Genomic DNA, 24792 nt, shown 5'->3' on the forward strand with positions numbered 1-24792 from the left:
GGAGTATTCATTTGAAACAAAGATACTCCTGGGTTTCTTACACAAAGTCCACAAATTACCATAAATTTGAGGAATCATTAAAATATTAGTGATTAAATTTATATTTAAAATTAAATTCAAACTTACATGAAATAGATTTGTATTAATTGATGGTTTGAAATGTATTAAAAAAACAAATCTTTTTAGAAAAATTCTCTTTGAGAATTATCAGGTCTATGTGTACTAAAATATGTATTTTGATATAATTTATCAAAAATTCAGCTCAACATTTTCACAACCTATACACATTCCTAAGAGCTCCAGTAACATAAGCAGAAAGATTATTTTAAATATTAAAAAATTCAAAATAATCAAAAATTAATCCCACCCTAATATTTATCACCAGTGACTGAAAACACTTTATACTACATTAATATAGAATAAAGTTTCCAAGTTATAAATTTTGATAAAAATAAATTTGGAGAAAAATGAGTCCTAGAAATCTTATCATCAGTGAAGGTATCACATAATGAAGTACTTTTTATTATGTACAAAATTCTGAGACAAAATATTATTTGTAATTTTTATTGCATTTAATATCTAATGAATTAATGTTGAGAATAAACTACATTGAAGCACCAATACAGGTGACTTTATCCTCTTTTTGAACAGGAGGCCTCATGTTTTGATTTTGTGCTATGCCCTGCAAATAATGTAGGGCATGAACCTTCTCTTCCCTGCCACGTTTGAGGAGTGAAGAACATCTCCACACTGATCATGGATAATGATAACGATTTACCCAGGAAGTTCACCTGAGCTGATGGGTTGATATTGAACATAGTAGAGAGACTTGTTTAGAAAAGTGATTAAGCCATAATATGAATGGTTATAACTGATTCATAAAAATTAACTTTCCCCAACCTGATTCAGTAGAAATATGGGATCTAGTAAGTGACAAATAAAATCGCATTTGAGAGACATTATCTAATATAAGAGTTGTTGTGGCTATTTAGGAAGCTAACTAAGTATGTTCTAAGGGTGGGCAATGCTTGCAAGAATGTCCTTGATATTTCTAACTACTAAACACTGACAAAATAGTCCTATAATCAACTTCTTAATCACCTTGATCTCTGTGGGCATCTCCAGGTCCTTAGTGTTGATCCCCTGATACTAAACCACTTCCTGAGATGCACCACCTGGAAAGAAACATAAACTTGTCATTTTCCTTTCAGAGTGGGATAAGAACTTTGGAATCCTTGATAAAGCCCAGCTAAATCTCTGAAATAGTTTCTCTTTGTAAAAAGAAAGAATAACTGCTACTGGGAATTATAGGCATACTATGAGAAGAAAACGAAGTGTTCTGACTTTTAATTTGATCTAGACGTTCAGAAATCATGCTTTAGATATATTGCAAAATAAATGGAAAATAGTAGAACTGTTGCGTAGAATGACAATTTCAGTTAGACAGTTTCCATTTCTATCACTACGTGAGGAAGGAACTTTCCCTTTGACAACATTTCAGCAAGAAATATAAGCATTTGAAACTGATGGGGAAAAAAACACCACGAATTAAAATAAAGCTCATTATATGTACGTGTGTGTGTATATATATGTTATATAAACATTATATATACATATAATATTATATATAAATTATATATACACATATAACACATATATATACAATTTCATCCAGGCAAATGAGTGATTTTCTTCTCTAGGTTAATTGTAGTCCTTGCATTTAATGATAAAATAATATTTTAATTACTGTACACTGATGAATGGATTTATATCCAACTCTTGGTACTCATGTAAAAACTTTGTCTAAATTTTCTTAGAGCAGATTATCTGAGTTACTCTTCTCAAGGCCCCCGTTACCTCTTTGTTTCTCAAGCTATAAATAATAGGGTTAAGTGTCAGTGTCAGGATGGTGTAGAAGACAGCCAGAGCTTTGTCCTCTGCTGGAGATCGAAGGGATCTTGGGCGCAGATAGGTGTAAACAAAGGGTGCATAGTAGAAAGTCACCACAGTGAGGTGGGCGCTGCAGGTTGAATAGGCCTTCTTCCTCCCTTCTGCTGAGTGCATGTGGTAGACAGCAAGGAGAACGCGGCCGTAGGAACATGCAATCCCAAAGAAAGGCAACAAAAGAAAGAGGCTGGTGCTCACAAACACGGTGTACTCATAGACCCACGTGTCCATGCAGGCCAGAGTCAGCATGGCTGGGACATCACAGAAGAAGTGATTGATGGCCCTGGACCTGCAGTAAGGGATGTGGAGGGCATACGTGGTGTGGGCACAGGAGTTGATAGAGCCCATTATCCAAGATCCTGTCATCATCAACACACACACTCTTCTGCTGATCCTGATGGGATAGTGAAAAGGGAAGCAAATGGCCACATAACGATCGTAAGCCATAGAGACCAAGAGCAATCCTTCTGTACCTGCTATAGTCAAAAAGAAGAAGCTCTGAATCCCACACCCAATGAAGGAGATAGACTTGTTTCCAAACAGGAAGTTGGAGGCCATTTTGGGGACAATGGTGGAGATGTAGGTCAGGTCCATGAAGGAGAGCTGACTAAGTAGGAAATACATGGGTGTGTGGAGATGGGTGTCCAGACAGATGAGAAGGAACACGGTGAGGTTGCTAAACAGAGCCACTAGGAAAATGAGAACAATGAGGATATAAAGAAACAGGCCAATTCCTGATGGTGGGAATAACCCCAATAAGATGAAATCAGTTGATGTTTTATTATAATTTTCCATTGGGCATTCATGTAATTTTTCCTAAAGGCAAACACAAGAGTAAGTCAGTCAAGTTTAAAGCAAGAAACTATATTTAAGTTAGTATTTTAGTCAGATTGTGTATTATTTAATAAGTTTCAGCTCTGAAATGAAAACTGGACTTACCATATTTGGAAAAAACTCAACATTAGTTTTTGAGGCCAGGGTTTAAAAATTGTAAATGCAAACATTTTTGGACCAAGTGTTTGCCAAGAAATCTTACAGTTATTAAAAAAAGAATTATGACAGCATTAGGATAAATATGTTTTAGTGTCCTACAGAAACCCCAGTAACATCAAATCAGGTGTCATATGCAAAATATATTCATGAGAAATGAATATAATGCATACATTATAGAATTCTATTATGACTAAGTGTCTATTACCATTAAGGAATGACTTATCTTTCATATTTCAGCCCTCAGGTTTACCTCTAAAACGATTGCACCCTGTCAGCTCATGTTGAGAATCTATTTTTCCTTCTTAGCCTTCTTTGTTCAAAGGTGTTGAAGCAAGCTTCTTTGAAGTCAGTTATTAATTTTGTCTGCCGTGAAATCTAAAGTGAATCCTTATTGTCAAGTATCATTTATAAATATTCACTCTCTTCTGCCTCTTCAGTGAGTTTCTGAGTATGTAGTTCGAACCTCTCCCTGAGTGTGTGTGTGTGTGTGTGTGCGTGTGTATTAAACACCACACTTATTGTAGATTTGATAAATCTGTGCAATTTCTTCCAAATAGACGTTTCATGTCTCTCTGCTTTGCTAACACAATAGGATGCACATTGCTTTATGGCACTTTGTCTTACTCATTTAACTTTTTTACCTTTTAGATTCTTGAAGGTTTTTTTTTTCCAATTCTTGATTAGTGTAAATTTAAGCACATATACTTATAATCTCTCCCTGTTAAAACCTATCATGATGATAAAATATATATACCAGCTATAAATTAAGAGAGAGCAGATAAGCGTAAGGCACAATAAGAAATAAAATAGCTCAGAAACATTTGAAGGAATAAATTTAGACAAAGGAAAGGTCAGTCACTTAAAGAGGGAAAAAAGATGTCACCCAAGGAATCTTTTTCATGGAGATGGGAAAAGGAATTCTCCAGAGACACTGTAACTGAACAAGGTCTTCAAAGTATATAGTGTTTCAGTTGTAAATATTTTTATTAAACAAATATTAACAGGCTTTAAAGAAGTGTGCAACATGAAAGAGGATGTGTGCACATACCCACACACACTCACACAAAAACACAAATACACATTCACACACACTTACAGACATACAGCGAGGTAAAATGATTGGAAACTGTATAAAAGGATGCATTATTTAAAAATAAGATTTGTTTGAGAGGTTTGAGACATTACCATTCTATAAGATAAGTATCACCAGAGCTATTAAAGAGTGTGTCAAGTAACAAAGGTTCTAGCAAATTAAAAAATAATAATAATAATTTTAAAAGATTAAATGAAACTTTTAAAGGCAACATGAAAGGTATCTACCAGAATTTTTAGAAAATGGACAGCAACAAAATAAAAGTTTTGTCATTTTCAAACGGTAGGAGAATTAGAGAGTTAATATGAGAAACAATATACACTTATTTTTACTCCTAGAAATACATTTAGCAAAATGATAGAGTTAATAATATCAAATTTAAAAATTTAAGTATTGATATGTATGAAATACCATATTCAAACAGCATGAACAGAACACAGAAAATTAAACAAGAAATATTTCCTTGAAAGAGGTTATCTTGAAATTTCTACGTGTCTTCCTGAGAACATTTTTTGAAAAGTGTCAATATTACCTGTAAATACATGCTCCTATAACTGTCTTTATGAAGAAAATATCAAAAATGAGAAGAATTATTTATACAGAAATACCAAGTAAAAGACCATCAGATTTTACAGTAATTTATATTTTTGTATTTTAGAAATGTGTACTAGCAGATGGATAAATGCCGTCAACTTAGCTACCACAGACACAAAGAGGAGGACAGAGAAAAAGAAGTGGAGGTGGTTGTATGTGGAGGGGGAAGGTCTGCATTCACCAGGGTGAGAGTAAGAATCAAAAGATGATATTTAATAATTAAGCTTGAGAAGATAAGCATATTGGTGAAAATACACAATTAAATACAAGGGGAAAATGTTAATACAAAACGTCTGCCTTGTGGATCAGGAGGAGTGAGTTATGAAACCATTGCTTGCCTTCTGGGCTGTGAGATTATGTTCATATTCCACTGGAATAAATTATTAAAGTGATGTAAAACTGATGTCACAGTTAAAAACTGAAGTCATGACTAACATTATACTCATTTGTGAAGACTGAAAGCTTTTCTTTTAAGAGGAAGAAAAAAAGACAAGGATGTCCACTTTTGTCATTTCTAATTTACACAGTACTGGAAGTAAATTATCTTCATTTACAAGTGACATGATCTTACATGTAGAAAAATGTAGAGTTCACCAAAAATGAGTTAGCACTAGTAAACAAATTTAGCAAAGTTACAGGATACAAAATCACTTGTATTTCTATAAGATAATCATATACAATACTGAGAAGTATTTAATAAAGCAATTAGATTTACAATATCGTGAAAAAACTAAAATCCCTGGGAATAAACTTAACAAGGAAGACAAATAACTTCTTCACTAAAAATTATAAAATATTGCTGCAGTAAATCAAAAAGGCAAATAAATGGAAAAGTATTCTGAGCTCCTGGGTTGGAAAACTGTTTTGTGAAGATTTCAATATTGCCATAAGCAAACAACAGGTGCAATGAAATGATTATCATAATGCCAGTGAGGGTTTTTTTGGCATAAATACAAAAATACATCCTAAAATTCTTATGAAGTCTCGTGGTAATGAGAGCCAGTGGAACTTTGTTTTGTTTTTGTTTTTGTTTTTGTTTATCATGTTGCCCTGTTCTAGGATTCTGTCATTTGATATTACTTAAAAGACTTACATCTGCCAGGGAAGCAATCTTAACTGTTGGATAACAGTCTTGAATATTTCAAGGTCTAAATTGAAGAAGCCTTTTTTTTCTGAGTTAAAAAATAAATCCAAATTGTTTAATGTTCTCTTTTATTGTGGTTTTACCCACTGGAACAACAATAAATAACCTATTTCAATTTATACAACATTTTCAATCTCATTGATATTTTTAAATTATTTTAAAAGATTGTAGCCCATGTATCAGAATTAATGACATTATCTATAAGAGGAAAAGAGGTAGCAGAAAAAAATTCTGATGATGGGTTTTTGATGAGGGAAAAAAATGCAAGCCTTGAATCTGGACCTTATCCTACATGGAAGATGAACTGAAGGTGTAAACTTCTGTTGACCATCTCTATAGGTTGGCACGTAGAATGTGTCAGGATATGTTCCAAGATTAAATTGTATTTGTTCTTGATCACTATCTCTTGAGCTTGAAATCACAACTGACACTTTATAAATAACACAATTGAGATTCAGATATTTAAAGTGACTTTGACTTAAAATTATAGAGTGTTGGATTCCCAGCTTGCACTATCTACCTGTCAAATGATGGATCTATGTATGTAAATGCATTCTTTATCTATTATACTTTAAAATAATTATCTCTAAAATAGTAAATATTTTAAAGTAATGAATCTGAAATAAGGGTGGGTCACTTTTTATTCACCAACACAAAAAGAAGGTAATGAAAAGTAAGAAATGAAAGAAAAAAGAAATAGAAGTTATTAAAATAGAAACGCTACATAGGTGTAGAAAGCCAAGAATGTATGTGAAACATTTCTTGAAACACAAATAAAGTTTCTTAAAATACAAATATAAAAAAGGTCTTTCACAATCCTTATTCAGAATTTGTATCATTAAGCGTTAGCTTTATTCCAGTTTCACTTGAGCACATCCAAAGCATCTTTCAAGACCTTTGCATTCAGAATTAGCTCCAAAAATAATTTATCTATTTCATACTTTACCATTTTTGCTGAACAGTATAGTAAAAAAAAATGCAGCCACTGGCTGTACCTCAAACTTCATTGACAGTCTTCTGTCCCTTAACCAACTCTTACATATAGAACAACACACACTTCCTGAACTGATTACTTTAACTCAAGAATGGCTTCAATACAAACCATAATGAAAACTATAAGAGAGTCAGTCCGTATGTAATTGCACAGTGTGGTTGTATGAAAGCATCTCTACTCCTAGGGAATATGATGGCATTACATACACAGTTTTAAAGCATCCTCTATGTGTTGCATCTTTCCCATTTCCAGAGGATAGATCACAGGCTGAGGGAGCAATGAATCATCTCTTCTTTTTTTTCAAAAAAATGTTTATCCTTCAACTTCCTTTTTTTTCTATAAATGTCTTGGTTCAATTAAGGGCGAATAAATTCTTCTCCTAATTGAAGTACCATTTTAACTCATATAAATATTTATTATATGCTTTATCATGGAATATCATAATTGTATTCAGCTATATTTCAGAATGTGGTATAGTTGAAGGCAGGCCCATTCACTATAAGTCCAGGACATTAGTACATGGACAATATAAGCAGTTGCCTATGTTATCAGGTTGCTGTTTTATTCTAAGTTTATAATCAATCATTCACAATTAGATCAAATCTTAATTCAATAATAACATGTCTTGGGTATAAAAGAACTTCAAGTCTTAAGATACATGAATATGTGTTTGAGAAATCCATCTTTTTTACTTTTAAGGATACATATTTTAGTATAAATTATTTCTATATCTAGTTTAAAACAACTTCAGTCAAATAAAGTCTTTTTTTTTTTTTTTTGGAGTTTCCTGGCTAATAGAGATTCCTGGATGTATTCGTTCTTATTACAAACAGAAGTACTTCATTCTGAATAAATTTCCCTTAAGCCGTTGCAGTGGAATTGCTCCTCTTCTGTGGTGAATAAAAATAAAAATACTATTAGGATTACTACCTTTTATTATATCCGCACTTTCACACACTCACTGGTTTGATTAGCTGACAGAAGTCCAATGGACATCATGTAATCAAAGTCATTTTCTGAGTAAACGTCTTTGAAAATTTTCTAAATGAATGTACATGTTAATATTTTACCTCTAGAGTTGACATTTTTAAATACCTCCATGGAAACTCAGGAGCAAAATGATTATAGGACTTCTTTGCCTGCAGATTTATTCTAATGCTTTTGTTTTGTTTTGTTTTGTTTTGTATTCACTTAGGAATGTCCACTGAGATTTAGCCAATGTAAGTGAAGTCATTAATGGCTCACGATGGCCAGAAGCCAAAGTTGAGGGTGGAGTTTTGACAACTTCTAGAGGCATTTTCTCAGGTGTGTTAAGGGTCAGTTCAGTGGGGAAAGAAGCAAATTGTTTAATCAGCTTTTTCCCATACTATGTCTCTAAACTTTTTGGATCATATATTTTATATGTTGTTCAATTAATATATATTCATGATACGTTTGCAAGTATTAATGTATATCTCAGTTTTGATTATACTGGTCAAAGTTTAATAAGATAAATATAATATAATTAGTTTAATAAAAAACATACAAGCAAAAATTCTTCAAGTGTCAAATATATGGGAGTGATCTTTAATTTATTTTAGGTGTTCCATATTTTCCATTCAGTTGAAAATACATATTTCTTTATAAAACAATTTTCACTTATTACACTAAACAAAGAAAATATTACTAACTTTGATGAAAGATTTAGAACATATCCAACAAAGCAAACTTACTGAGAAAATACTTTAAATGTTCTTATATTCCTCATAGTTTCCAGTAAGTGAATTAATTGTGCCATTTACTTGTGAGAGTAATACAGGTGCCTTTTAAATTTTTAAAAACTGAATTAAAATTACTTGAATCATTTGTTATAATATGTTTCAAGGAAGATTTTTTTTCTTCAATTTATTTTGAGTTCTTTGGTCTTCATGGGTCTCGACGTTCATTTCCCGCCTCAGATTTGGGAAGTTGGTGTCATTATTATTTGAAATAAGCTTTCTGTCCCCTTTCTCTTTGTCCGCTTCTTCTGCAATTCCCATAAAGCATATGTTGTTTGTTTACAATATCCCACAAATTCTATGACAATTTTCCACTCTTTGGTGCTCTGGATTTTTTGATCCTCTGTCTGGATAAGTTCAAATATTCTTGAGCTCACTCGCTGTTTCTTTGACTTGATCATGTCTATTGTTTATCAATTTTTCAGTTCAGTCACTGTGTCCTTCAGTCCTAGAATTTTTATTTGCTTTTTTTAAAGATATCAAGTTTGTTCTTGAATGTCTCATTTTGTTCAAACATTGATTCTCTGATATTATTTAGTTTTCTGTGTTTTCTTATAGCTTCATAAATTTCTTTAAGATAAATATTCTGAACTGTGTCAGGCAGTTTTTAGATCTCCATTTCCTTAAGATCAATTGCTTGTGCATTATTTTGTCATTTGGTCATGTCATATTCTTCTGTCCCTTGTGAAACTTTGATTCTTGAATTGGTGTTTTCATATTTGAAGAGGAAGTCACAATTTCTAGTCTTTATATGTTAGATTTGATAGGAACAGCCTTGAATTAATAAGCCCAGTTAGAAAATTTGCGCAGACTAGTAAGCAAGTAACATGCTCAGGTTTGCTCAGAGGGTCCATGGGTCAGTGGGCTTGATGTTTGTGTCTATATTAAAATTGGATGCTCACTTGCCCTTCTTTTCCTCACGAGAGAGCACTAAAGAGAAATAAATCTCTCTGTGTCCTGTGCTTCATGGCACTGGGGAAGGAGTGACTCAGGTAGAGTAAACTGTCCTTTCTACCCACTTCAGTGTGTCTTATCTCAATTCTGTGCTCCACCTGAGGGCTGTAACCTCTCATCTGGAATCCAGAGCTCTCCTGAATGTATGTTTTTGCATGATTAAGTCTTTATATCCGTGTTTCTGTGAAGGGATGCAGGCTGTAATCTTTTATTCCAACATCTTTCTGACACAATAGCCATGAATGAACAAAATGAGGAGTACTAAGCCAGTCCCACACAGCCCATTCCCTGCCCCAGCAAACCTATGGGATAATTTGATTCTAAAGTAACTATTTTCTGACCATTACAATGATAATTTTTTATTTTTTTAAAAGGGGGGGAAGCTTGATGGAGTGATAGTAAAAAACGTTGGCTACAATATGTAGAGAACATGTTTTATTAGAAGGACTATTGGGATCTATGGAAACGGAGAGGAAGGATACAGTGTCCTTATGTAAATGGCATCTGATTCCAAATTTGAGAACAGTGAGGAATGTGAATAATGCAGTCAAAGAAATTTATGTGAGGAAAGTGGATCTTATTTTGAAGATGTGTGCAAGTATCTACCTGATGCAGTTATGAGTTATCACCATTTGTTCAGACAACTGCCTTCAGTTTAGCATGAAGAGGACATAAATGTTTAGGTAGGAGCATGGGCTGCATGATACTGCAGACACAGGAATGCAACAACTGAAAGGAGGAGATAACTTGCCATAAAAGGGAAAGTAACATCATTAATATGTATGTTGGCTAGGTAACTCCAAGAGAAATTTCAAGACAGTCTGGAGTTAAAAGGAAATATTAGAATAACAGAGTCTTATACTGGGAGACTGCAGTCATAGAAACAAGTCATCCCCATTTTCTCCTAGACTGTGACACTAAATGACAATGGCAGTTGAGATCCCCCCATAGAAAGACCACCATTCCAGAAACTTTAGAAGTGTTAGGAACTTTGAGATGTCCAAGGAGGTGGGAGATTTTCCTGTGTGCCACATTATGTTCATTACTGAATTGTAGAGATGGCTTTTCTACAAGCACTGGGCCACATTAGATCACCAGGTCCTTGAGATACCAATGCTTGTCCACTCCTTCACAAATTCATGATAGGCACTCTCCCTCTGTCTGTATCTGTCTCTGGCTCTCACTCTCTCTATATATATATGTATATATATGCCCATCTCTATCTCTTTCTTTAATGTCTCTCTCTGGTAATTCAGTGTATCTATAGAAACAGAGTCATACAAGTTCTTTCTGGACTAACCAAAGAATAAAGACCAACCAAACCATTTTTACTTTTTCCACTTCTTATGTCCTTTTCCCCAGACACTGTACCTAAAACCATCTTCTGACATATCCTTTTAGCTTAGTGATAATAAGCAAGTTCATAACTGAATGAGAGGTCACTGGACTCTTAGTTAATTAGAAAGTCTAGAACAAACATATCATTTTTTTATGAGTTCTCTTTTGACATTTCTTGGAGAGCAAACACTTCAGTATCTATGAAAGAACCCAAGTTCTCACTTCCTTGCTTGACTTAAGCTATAGCGAAAATATATGCCTACACTATGCATTAAATTCTTTATTTCTAAGAATATGGGTACAACACAAATACATTTATGAAGCTTTGGGAGGAGCTCATAGTATTATTCTGATTTTATAAATGGTATCTCCAATGGGCAATAGTGGCTTCTTCACAAGATCCATTCACAGGCTGATATTGGACATTCCTCAGGATTGCAGAGTCTTCAGACATACTTCACCTCCATTTCTGGAGATTTTATAAGTCTTTCACTATTTTTATAATTATATTATCAATTTAATTTGGGTAGGATTAATTTCTTTTTCCTGTTAAGAAACCTAGCAGATTATATTAGATTCCAAATCCCATTTTGATTCAGTTGGAAAATCTTGCTAGAAAACACTCTAGTAAGAAAGAGTGAGGACATGGATTAAGGCAGTAATTATAAGGATTTAGGAGGACAGATCTTAAAAAGTTTCAAGTAGAAAGCATTGAAATTATTTATGATTGATTGATCTCTCCAAGGGAAGATCAAAATATTTGTGAAATATTTCCCCACAATGTATGATGTGCTTAGCATGAATTTAGCCATTGGTTTTAAGCAGCAATTATCTTTGTTCTTTTTTAACATTTTTATTCTTAATAATATTGTGTTACAATTTTTCCAAGTTTTAGTGATGCAGTTGTGAGGTGAGGTAAATCTTTTGACAGCAAGCAACTATTATGTTTTTCCAGATTATTATAACATTATCATTGGTTCCTTGGAATGTAAAATTCTACATAATATAGGGGGAGGGTATAGCTCAAGTGGTAAAATACATGTTTAGCATGCAGGAGGTCCTGGGATCAATCCCCAGTACCACCTCTAAAAATAAAGAAGTAAATCTAATTACCTCCCCCTCCAAGAAATTTAAAAACCTTTAAAAAATTTTTTAAAAAGAAAAACTCTATGTAATATAAATTTGAAAGGAAAAAAGTTATAACCAATTGCCATCCTATAATCCAAGAGATTAATCAGTTAGCACTCGAGTAAACAATAAATATTTAATCAACATGAGCCTAAAAATATCAAAATTTATATCATTTCTTTCAAATTTCTCTCACTGTTGTTGGAATGTAACATTCCAACAGTGTAATTGACACATTCATTTTGAAAACCAGTATGACAGTTCCACAAAGACTTAAAAGCAGACGATGTGATCTAGAAATCTCCTTTCCTATTATAAATCCAAAAGAAGTGAAATCACTAGCAAAAAGTATCTTATCTCCCATGTTCAATGCCACACTATTTGTAATAGCCAAAACCTGGAAATCACTGATCTATCTGCGGATAGTGGATAAAGAAAATGTGCTAAATATATATATATATATATATATAGGAATATTACTCAGCCTTATAAAAGAAGGAAATCTTGTCACTGCGACCACATGGATGAACCTAGAGGGCATTAGGATAAGTTCTGTATAAAGCAGTAACAGAAAGACCAACACAGCTTGATATAACTTATATATGGAAAGCAAAAAAGTTAAACTCTTAGAAACAGAATGTAGGATGCTGTTTACCAGGGGCTGGGGGCTGAGGAATCTGAGAAAATTTTAGTCAAAGGATACAAAGTTTTAGATACACAGGATGTAAATTTCCTGGAGCTCTAATGTAGAAGCAGGTGACTTTCTCTATCACGTATTTGAAAATTGCTGAGAAAGTAGATCTTAACTGTTCTCATCAGGAAAAAAATACATAACTATGTAAGGTAATAGACATGTTAACTAGTTTGAGTGTGAAGATTTCACAATATATAGGTATAGCAAATCATCACACTGTACACTTTATATATACAATTTTATTTGTTATACCTCAATAAAACTGAAAAAGTGTACATTAATATACAAATAAAATATTATTCTGTTTCCAATTAGATCATGTCCATCCTAAATTATTTATTGTGTTTTGATCCTAATATTGTGAGATAGAAAGTTATTATAGAATTGGTATGCTGAAAGATATCAATAGTTTAGAAATTCTTATTTTTATTTACACATAATAGTAAAACATTTTGCCCTGGAATTAATTGCAAATATATTTATTTCATACTTAAGGCCAAAAAAAAAAAAAAGATTACAAATAAAAATAAAAATAATGTTTTAGAATATAAATTTATTATATAAAATTTAACTTTGTAATTTTCTGGGTTAATTTCAGTTCCTTCACTGTAGTTATGAAATATTATTTTTATTCATGATTACACAAAGCTGAATTTACTTGTAATTGAGGCCTGGGGACTAAGGCAGATAGTATGCCTACATTTTTATAGAACAGATTTTATTAACCTCTTTTCTCAGGACCCAGATCACGTCCTTTTTTCTCAGGGTATAGATGATAGGGTCCAGCACTGAGCTCAGGGTGGATAATGTAATCAGTGGGCCTAGAGTAGACAGTCCCCACAGTGAGGTGGGTGCTGCAGTTTGAACAAGCCTTCTTCCTCCCTTTTACTGAGTGCACATGATAGATTACAAGGAGAATACAGCCATCGGAATATGCAATACCAAAAAAAGGCAACACAAGGAAGGGGTGGTGCTCAGAAACACTATGTACTCATTGATCCAGGTGTCTCTTCAGGCCAGCATCAACATGGCTGGGACATCACAGAAGAAATGGTTAATGACCCTGGACTGTCAATAGGAGTAATGAAGGACTTAACAATTGTAGGCCCAGGAAGTGATAGCAACCATTACCATAAGAATACACACTTTCATTTTTATTTTTTGAAATTATAAATGGAATATTGGATAGGAAAGAAAACAGTCACTTAAAAGGAAAAGAAAATTCTTTCCTAATCTTGTCAATAAACAGACCTTTAGTCCAAGAAAACTTTGTCATTTTTACCCGATGAAAGAAAATTAAGTTTTAATTTTACATAAATACACTATTGATATAAAAACTAATTTTTCTTAAATCCATTTAAATTGAGCCCTTTCATAATTTAATTTTGGCAATACCCTCCAAAGGTAAAAGAAAAATCATATATACATGCATATATCCATAAACATACATAAACATTGAAACAGTGATTCCATAGATTTCATTCCAAAACTTAAGCCCTTGACAAGAAATTTTGTTGAAACTGTGAATTAGATGATGGGAAAGGAATTCTCTATAGCAGTTTGTATTTTAAAAGCCTTATACTCACCATTTTTTTCTCAGTCTCAAGAAATTGTGGGCAATGTTTCTATTGTATAGTCATGAAAATATTTACCACTTTAAGGGATAGAAAATAACACAAGTTTTATCCTAGCAGTTTTGGGATATACCTTTATTATCAGAAATCTAGTGTAATTACTATTAAAAATGTTGTTTCTATTAGGGATCAAATTGCAAAGGGCATTCCATCTGTTCATTTACTTTTACTTACTACACTATACCGTCCTCACTTTCCAAGGGATTTTATCTCTTTGATTCCTAATCAGGCACTGTGATAAGTGTTGGATTTCAATCTGTGGCAGTTTGAGCCTTTCTAGTTTTGTAAAATGGCATGCTAAGTTCTCCAAATTTTCCTCCCACTCTGCTAACCTGTCTATCAGCCCCAAAGCTAGAAGAGTAGTGGACAACTTCACCTCTTTCTCTAACCTCATTCCTTCCTTCAACATTCTAACTCAACTCAAATTGCCCATGCTAGAGGCTAACACACTATGACACCCGTTGGTTTCTGTTCTGTGCTACAGTAGACTATGTGTAGTTACTCACTCACATTGAAAAAAAAAATGAGGTTTGGGGCATCCTCATACTCATAAGGCTTCCACAAGCGTCTGACATATGAGCCATCCTCCATCACATAGAAGTTGATGGCCAATTTGGAATTTTCCTCATGGATGCTTTTTCGCCCAATGTTCCTTTTTTTAGTCTACTGGCTGGATCACCAATTTCTGGTTCAGAAACTGGCCCCTGAAAATGCAGGGAAAGTAGAGACCAAACAAAGAAGCAGTATATTCTGGATCTATATGTTAGAGTTTAATAAACAAGGGAACTTTTATATGAGGCTTGTTTTAGGCAGCCACAAGACAAATAGATCACTACAACTTCCCAGCACGATCTCAAAAACTTATATAGAAGACTTAAATGGGTTCAGTCACATACACAACAACCCAGATAATCTCAACAATACTTTGCACCCTCAAGGCCGTGTCCTTGGAGTAGTTCCCACTGTGGGGGGTAGGCAGAATGTACTGCCCAATGACAAAGGAGAGAATGTGGAGCTTCTGATTGCTCAAATCCAGCTGGAAGTTCAACCAGTTGTCATATACTCTCTCTTACCTGCTCCAGCAGTTTCATCAGTTCCAAATCATCAGACCCATGGCCAGTTCCTTTTATTACAATGTTCCCAGCAGAGAACTTAGGATGGTAGAGGAAAAATTATTTTTATGTTGGAGAGATAATTAGTTCAAATTTTAAATATTTTTATAAGATTTTGCTTATATTATTGTCATACATTATTTATAACTACACAGGTAATTAATTTAAAAAAAGACATAAGGAAAAGGTATAACTCAAACTAAGAAAATCTTGAGTCATGTCCCAACTGATTATATTTTCAAAAGACTCTAGAATTTTAAATTATGAACTTTTGTAAATTCAGAATTATTTATTTACCTTTTAATTATCTTTTAATCCTTCAACATTATTTGAAAAATAAAATGACGTTAGGAAGAAGGTATAGCTCAAGTGTTAGAGTGCATACTTAGCACACACAAGGTCCTGGGGTCAGTCCCCAGTACTACTTCTAAAAATAAATAAGTAGATAAACCCAATTACCTCTCCACCCCCACAAAAAAAAATGAATAAAATGAATATATAACTTGGAAATTTTTAAAATGTATACAAAGGGTAATATAAATAAGAGATTTCCCTACATTTTTATTATATTTGTAAGTTTTTTTCTGAAATTAAAAATACGCAACTACCTCTCTGGAAATACTTAAACTCAGTAACTCAGGGGCAGCCAAATAACTAGGTATGAAAGTGTAGTGCAATGATATTTCTTACAAAAGTGTTCATTAGGAGGCTGATAAGATGTGAAGATGTAAATGTTATAATACATAATAATAAACAGACCTGCTATAACACGATGATAATATATTTATAAAAACTTTGTTATGATAAAACAACATGTCAAGAATTAAAAGAATATCTAGGGAAAATAGTGATAGATCATTTTAAACTTAAGAGATCAGAGGATAAACTCCATACATTTATGAAATATTGACAGAGTTAAATCAATATTTGTGTTCACAATGAGCAATACATAGTCAGTTTCCTGTGTGACATTAAGCACCTCCTCTTCTCCAGAGCTTAACGCTTTTTCCTGAAAATTATAGGTCTTTGCATTAACTTACTTTTATGAAAGATGATTTGATCGATATTTAACATCTAAACTCTGGTTGCTATCTTCATCAATTAAGGTTTAGCAACTGGGAAGTATCTTTGCAGCATTCTAATTAACACTTTTAACTTCACCAGACAGCTGACAATTGTGACATGCATAATATGTGTTAAAACTGTATCAGCAACCACTTGGTGTGAAGACAAAATTTCTGTGGAATTTTAAGTTTCTTAACAGAGTTATATGTTGCTTAGGCTTTTTTCCTGGGAGCCAAAGCATAGAAATTGGATGTTATTCTAGAGTCCTGGAAATCTCTGGTGAGGAAAGAAAGGGGCCATATGTCCACTCAGGGAGCAAGGGTTGAAATAAGTCTCTTGACCAATCAACTCTCTTCTATCAACAGTTCTCATTTCTGTAAATAGGATTCTGAATTGTTGGGGAATCAAAATGGTACGGGATGTCTTTCCTTGCAAGTAAGTAAATATAATTTCATGAGCAAGGAGAATTTTCTGTACAGATAATTGGTGTCATCATATATTTCATAGTATGTGGAGTTTCACCAAGTTGTCAGTCATTGCCTCCTGACAAAAATACACAGTCTCTGGGTAATTTGCCATCCTCTCCTTCAGGTCCAGATATAGTTTCTTGCTCAGGCTGTGGATCCTGATCTTTGGGACAAAACTCCTAATCCAATATCGTTCATGCCATACTGTACCTTCCAAACCTTTTACCATCTTGGCTACCATCTCCCCCATAAGCTGTACACTGAAGTCTCTGTCTCATTGGCTCTTGGCAGTTTATGTATCTTGCTTCTCAAATAGCACATGGATTTACCATCACAAGGCCTACATACAAAATAGTGATTTCCTTATTATTACACTCTCATCTTTTCTAATGTGTTTGCCTCTGGGGAGTTTTGAGCCAACATCTACATGCTCAGTTTCTTTCTGGACCTAATTCTCAAGTCTGTCTTTCTCCAATACTTCCTCAAGGCCATGCATACTGGCTTGAAGTCACTTGATCTGATAGTACTGAGTTGGCAAATAATATCATTTATCTTCTTTTTGTCCTGGTGTTGATGTCACAGAATTTATGTTTAGGGTCATATTGGGTATTGCTCATGGTATGCATACATTACACATGATTCTTCTGTGCTTTTAAACATTTTGTGAACCACTTAATCTCTTTAAAAATACTTATTTTTAATTCCAGTGGGGTTACATTTTTGTCTGTTGCTTTCAATTTAGAATTCTGGTTGAAAGAATCAGATTGCAAATGCCAATTCAGACTGAAAAACCAAAATTCAACTGAGTAAATTTGAAGTATGATTTTATGATTTCATTCAGCATTTCATGATATGGGCAGAATCCCATTCATAAAGTAGAAAGGGGCTCTGAAAAGTTATACAAAATGCAAGACTCTTATAGGCAGAAGAAGGCTGGCAAGAAAATTATTTCAGCAGAACACGGATTGTTTCAAGCAAGGTGACTTTCCTCTGGGGTAGGTAAGGTCTATCAGGCAGACAATCTGATTAGTGCTAACCAGATAATTTCAGACTGACTGGTTAATATTGCATTTCTTGGAGAGGCTTACACTGCAATTATATAAGTAATAAGTCTCAGTTTGATGACATGGGCTTAGCACAGTAGTGCCATCTCCAGCTGTTGCTCTGTAGTTCTCACAGCTTCAATTGATTCTTTGATATTCTCTGGTCAGGATGGTTTCTGTGTGTGTCGTTCCATTCTTAGCAAATTCATTTGCTTGAGGGTAAGCAGCTGTGAAAATACAGTTAAAGCTCAGAGAGAATGCAGAACACCATAAGAACTTCTATTTTTACTAAAAGCAGGACAATTTCCACTGTCTGAATTGCAGCTTGGAGTCATGGTTCCCAAGACTTAATTCAAAATCAAATAAGAAAGAATGCATCTTTGGAGTCACTTTCTTAAGCCAAGTGGCTCGCTCAGTAATCTTATATAGTTGAGTGTTAATGTCCCCAGAAGTGTCAGTCCCGGTGCAGCAAATGATGTTGGCCAAAGCACAGACATCTCCTTGTTCAGTTAAAAGATAATCAAGGGGTAATCTATCAAGAATAACTTAGGCAAGAAGATCTAAGGTCTTGTCTTGGGCAGCTACTGTTTTAGCAACAGATTCTTCAATACCTTTAAGAATTAAGGAGAGATTGTAAATTACAGTTTCATTTATATTTACTCCCTAACCAGGCAGCTAGGGACTTGCCAAATGAAGCGAATCCTGAATCCTGAATATTCCCTGGTAGGTGTTGTCTAACTTGAAATAATATTTAAAGATTATATAAAAGTTTAAAATTAAATGAATGGTCACAAATGGAAAAGAATACTTTTTTCATGCAATGTTTCAGAAAACAATTATTAACAAAAAACTAACAATTTACCTTGCAATTGAAGATACAGTAATCAAATGAGTAAATAGATATTTGAAACAAAAAGACATTTCTTGTTTTTTATACAAAGTCCACAAATTACCAGAAATTTGAGGGTGGTTATTAAAATGCCATTAATTAAATTTGTATTTAAAATTAAATACAGATTTACATGGAATGGATTTGTAGAAATCAATGAGATGATATTGACTTATAAGGGAAATGTTTTTAGAAAAACATCTTGAAAATAATCAGCTCTACCTATACTAAAATTTATATTTTGATACAGTTTAACAAGTATTCATCCCCATGCTTTCAAAACCTATAAAAAATTCAGATAATTCCAGTAACATATACAGAAAGATTCTTTTCAAAATTCAAAACAATCAAAAATTAATTGCAACCTAGCATTTGTCACCAGTGACTGAAAACACTTTGAATTACATTGCTAAAATTTTGAAAAGTATAAATTTTGATGAAAATAATTTTGGAGAAAAATGAGCCCCCCCATCTTATAATCAATAAAAACACTGTATAATAAAACATAACTTTTATTATGTATAAAATTTTGCCACAGCATATTCTTTGTAACTTGTAATGCATTTCATAACTAATGAATTAATTTTGAAGAAAAATAACTATATTTGAGCACCAATACTTGTACTTTTTTCTGATTTCTGAATAAGAAGACTTATATTTTCATTGTGTGCTGTGTCTTGCAAGTTAAGTAGGATGTGACCTTTCTCTTCCCTGCTGCACCAGAGAGGTAAAGCATATTTTTCTGCTGATTACTGATGAACAGTGCTAACACTTCACCCAGGAAGTGCACCAGAGCTGATGGATTTTTACTGAATGCAGTGGTGGGATTGGTTTAGGAAAGTGACTAAGCCATAAAATGGATGGACTGCTAAAGTTGGTTCATAAAAGTTGACCTTCCTGAATACATTTCAGTAGAACTATGGGATGTAGTGGGTGGTGAACAAAATCTCATCTGAGAGACGTTATCTAATGCAAGATCTGTAGTGGCTACTTAGGATGTAAACCGAGTATGTCCTGAGTGAGGGGGATGGTTGCAAGAATGTTTTTGATTTTTCAAATTCCCACTAATTGTACTAAATCTTGACCCACTCATAACCTCACAATTTACTGGACCTCTGTTGGTATCTTCAAGTCCTTGCTGTGGATCTGCAGATATACCAGCATTAAATCACTTCCTTGGGATGTACTACACTGAAAGAAACAGAAACTTGTCTTTTTCCATTCAGAGTGGTGTAAGGACTTCAGAGTCCCTGATGAAGTGTCAGCTAACTCTCTAAAGTTCCCCTAAATTGAAAGAAAATATAACTGTTACTAGTAAATTATATGACTACTGTGAGAAGAATGAGAAGTCTTTTGACTCTTAGTTTGATCTAGACTTTCAGAAAACTTTTACTTTTATGTTTCAGACATATTGGAGAATCAACTGAAAATTGTGGCACTTTTATAATAAATGACAACTTCAGTTAGTTTCCATTTTCATTTCAATATGACAAAACCATTCCACTGACAAAATATCAGGAAAAAATTAATGCTTTTGAAATTGATGAGGAGAAATACACCATGAAGAAAAAAGAAGAAGGCTTGAAAAAATATACATATATACTTACAAGATAATTTCCTCCAGACATGTGTGATTGTCTTCTGTTCTAGATTAATTTTAGTCCTTGAATTTAATGATAAAATATTTTAAAATTGCTGTACACTGACAAATGGATTTATACCCAAGACCTAGGTACTTGTGCCAAAAATTTTGTCTACATATTCACAGAGCAGATTCTCTGAATTACTCTTCTCAAGGCCCCCATCACCTCCTTGTTTCTCAGGCTATAGATAACAGGATTGAGCATTGGGGTCAGGACGGTGTAGAAGACAGCCAGAGCTTTGTCCTCTGCTGGAGATCGAAGGGATCTTGGGCGCAGGTAAGTGTAAGCAAAGGGCACATAATAGAAAGTCACCACAGTGAGGTGGGTGCTGCAGGTTGAAAAGGCCTTCTTCCTCCCTTCTGCTGAGCGCATGCGGTGGACAGCAAGGAGAACGCAGCCGTAGGAACATGCAATAATGACAAAAGGCAGCACAAGGAATAGGGTGGTACTCACAAACATGGTGTACTCATAGACCCACGTGTCCATGCAGGCCAGAGTCAGCGTGGCTGGGACATCACAGAAGAAGTGATTGATGGTCCTGGACCTGCAGTAAGGGATGTGGAGGGCATACGTGGTGTGGGCACAGGAGTTGACAGAGCCCATTATCCAAGATCCTGTTATCATCAACACACACACTCTTCTGCTGATCCTGATGGGATAGTGAAGAGGGAAGCAAATGGCCACATAACGATCATAAGCCATAAATGTCAAAAGCAGTGTTTCTGCACCTCCTAGAGTCAAGAAGAAGAAGCTCTGAACCCCACACCCAATGAAGGAGATAGACTTATTTCCAAACAGATAATTGGAGACCATTTTGGGAACAATGGTGGAGATGTAGTTCAGGTCAATGAAGGAGAGCTGACTAAGTAGGAAATACATGGGGGTGTGGAGATGGGTGTCCAGACAGATGAGAAGGATCATGGAGAGGTTGCCAAATAATGCCACTAGGAAAATGAGAGCAATGAGAATAAAAAGAAACAGGCCAATTCCTGAAGGAGGGAATAACCCCAGCAAGATGAAATCAGTTGATGTTTGATTATAACTTTCCATAGAGCACTGATATTATTATTTTTCCTAAAGGTAGACACAAAAGTGAGTTAGATATAAAACAACAAACTATTTCAAGTTATTATTTTAGTCAGACTGTGTATTATTTAAAATGCTACAGCTCTTATTTAGTTTATCTGTTGTGAAATCTGGAGTGAATCTTTATTGTCATGTAGCCATTAAACAAAGTCAGTGTCTTCTGCATCCTCAGAAGAGAGGAGTTTCTGAAAGCTGTAGTTAGTGTAGAATCTGTGCCTGCATATCTATGCATCACATTCCTTGTGGATTTCATAAATCGACTGAAGCTCTCCTGGATAGCATGTGTTTCATGTCTCTCCGTAACACTTAAGTGTTAAGCATTGCTTCAAGGCACTTTGTCTTACTCATTTAATTTTTATGTTTTATTTTCTTTGTCTTACTCATTTCATTTTTACCTTTTATTTTCTTCATCTTACTCATTTAATTTTTATGTTTTATTTTCTTTGTCTTACTCATTTCATTTTTACCTTTTATTTTCTTGTATTTAAACTCTTTCCAATTTTAGGTTAGTGTGTAAATTTAAGCACATACATAAAATATCTCCCTGTTAAATCCCAATTATCTTGATGATAAAAAAATAGATATATCATAAATTAAAAGAGAACAGGAGAGCATAAAGCACAAGAAGAGATGAAATATTTCAGGACTCTTTGAGGAAGGAATCTGGTTAGAGGAATGAGCAGTCACTTAAATGGAAAAAACAAAATGGCCTCCTCAGAGTCTTTTTTGTGGAGATGGGAGGAGAAATTCTCCAGAGACATTGTAAACAGACAAACTCTACAGATTATACCGTATTTTAGTTGCAAATATTCTTTTAGACCCCAATGTTACCATACTTTTAAGCAAATCTGTAACATGGAAGAGGAAGATGCATACATGTACACATACACACAAACACAAGTACACATTCATAAATGAATGTACAATGAGGTAAAATGATTGGGAAAATGTAGAAAAGAATACATTTTTTAAAAAAGACTTGAATCTTCAAATATGTGTGAGACAGTATTATTTCACAATGTAAATATCATTATATATGTAAGAGAAAGTGTCAGGTAACAAAGTTGCTTGCAAATTAAAAAAAAATAATAATAAGTGAAAGTTTCATAGACAAAATGAAAAAATATACATATATACACCCAAATTAAAATAAAAGAACATCAACAAAAACATGAAAAAAGATTGTCAATTTGAAAGGATAGGAGAGTTAGATAATTGATGTAAGGGAACAAATGCATGCTTATTTTCATTCCTAGAAATGCATGTAGCAAAATAGTAATGGAATTAATAGCATCCAAAAAACTTTTTTTTCAGAACTTGTGTTTATGAGCCACCATATGCAAACAGTATGAACAGAATACTGAAAACTAAGTGAAAACCTTTATTGACAATAGTTCCTTGAAAATTCCAAATGCCTTTTGAAAATATTTTCAGACAATTCTCAATAAATATAAATAAATATATTGTCCTAAAAGTGTCCTGACAGAGAAAATACTAATAATGAGAAGGACTATTTGGGTAGAAATACTAAAATATCATCATGTTTTACCATAATCTATATTTTTGTATTTTACAAATACATCCTGGAACAATACTGCCAACCTTGCCACTCCAGACACAAAGTGGGACGTATCCATGTTGTGAAAGGATGGAGAGGGAGAAAGATGGAGGTGGCAGGATGCGGATGAAGAAAGTCTTCACACACAGTGGCTGCAGTAGAGTCAAGAGATGTTTGAAATTTAGTAATTTAAGCATTAGAAAATAAGAATACTGCTAAAAAAAATGGATAAATAGAGGGTACAAAGTGTTAATATAAAATATTTGCCCTGCGGATCAGGAGGACTGGGTTATGAAACCATTCTTTCGTCCCGTAAGCTATTGAGATCATACGCTTGCTTCACTTGAAAATGATATTTAAGTGATGTCAAACTGATGGTACAGTTAAAAATCAAACTCACAAATAACATTATACTCAATGGTGAAAGACTGAAAAACTTTTCCTTTAAGAAGAGAAAAAACAAGGATGCCCACTTTGACAATTCTAATATACATACTACTGGAAGTAGAATTATCTTAGTTAATTATCTTAGTTAACATAAAATTGTTAAGAGTCCACCAAAAATCTGTGAGAGCTAATTAACAAATACAGCGCAGTCGTAGGACATAAAGTAAGTTTTATTTCTATACACTAATAATATATAATACTAAGAAATATTTTTAAATGATTACATTTACAATATCATGAAAAAGAATAACATCCCAAGGAATAAATTTAACAAAGAAGGCAAAAAATGTTGGAAAACTGAATATTAAGATGAAATTACTACTGCAAGAAAACTACAGATGCAATGAAATGTCTGTTACAATTCCAACTACATTTTTGATAGTAATATAAAAAAGTACATCCTAAAATTCCATGAAATCTGAAGGTACTTAGAATAGTGGAAAGAATCTTACAAAAGAATTGAAGAGCTCACTATCCTGAGTAAAAACTTTTTACAAAGCTACAATAATAAAAACAGAGGAGTATTGGCATAAAGACAGACATAAACCAACCAAGTAAAATAGAGATACAAAAAAATAAATAAAAACATTTCACGTATGTGGTCAGAGGATTTTTGACAAAAGTCTCAAAAGCCATTCCCAGGGGACCTCGTTCCACCAAATGCTGCTGGGAAAACTGGATATCCACATGCAATTAACAAAACGGGGCCCATTGCCTTACACTGTGTACAAGAATTCACTTAAATGGATCAAAGAGCTAAATATAGAGCTAAAAGTATAAACTTTTAGATGAAACCATAAGGAAAGGGTTTCATGACATTGCATTTAGGTTGTTCTTTCTTGGATGTAACACCAAAAATGTGTGCAACAAGAGTAAAAATATAGATAAATTGGTCATTATCAAAATTTTTAACAAACTGTGAATTGAAGAACTTTATCCGTAGAATGAATAACCAACTCACAGAATGGAAAATATTTGCAAAATATGTATCAGATAATGGATTGATATAAAAATATATGAAGAAATACATAAGTCAACAACAAGAAAAACTAATTTAAAAATAGGGGAAGCTCTTAAACAAACATTTCTCCAAAGAAGTTATACAAATTGCCAATAAACACAGGAAAGGTTCCTCCATATCACTAATTAGTAGGAAAATTCAAATCACAACTACAGTAAGATACCACATCTCACTCTTAGGTGATGGCTATT

General features: G+C 33.6%; 2 protein-coding genes across 2 annotated transcripts; both read right to left on the reverse strand.

The window, feature by feature from the left end:
- Nucleotides 1–1803: 1803 nt before the first annotated feature.
- Nucleotides 1804–2742, reverse strand: LOC140689239 (olfactory receptor 2L3-like). The gene has a single exon (XM_072949492.1). It carries the CDS (start codon nucleotides 2740–2742, stop codon nucleotides 1804–1806), a length of 939 nt encoding a protein of 312 aa, XP_072805593.1.
- A 17858-nt stretch (nucleotides 2743–20600) lies between these two features.
- On the reverse strand, nucleotides 20601–21539 carry LOC140689240 (olfactory receptor 2L3-like). The gene has a single exon (XM_072949493.1). It carries the CDS (start codon nucleotides 21537–21539, stop codon nucleotides 20601–20603), a length of 939 nt encoding a protein of 312 aa, XP_072805594.1.
- Nucleotides 21540–24792: the final 3253 nt, after the last annotated feature.

This window comes from Vicugna pacos, chromosome 3, assembly GCF_048564905.1.
Source record: "Vicugna pacos chromosome 3, VicPac4, whole genome shotgun sequence".
In the NCBI taxonomy this organism is placed as follows: domain Eukaryota; kingdom Metazoa; phylum Chordata; class Mammalia; order Artiodactyla; family Camelidae; genus Vicugna; species Vicugna pacos.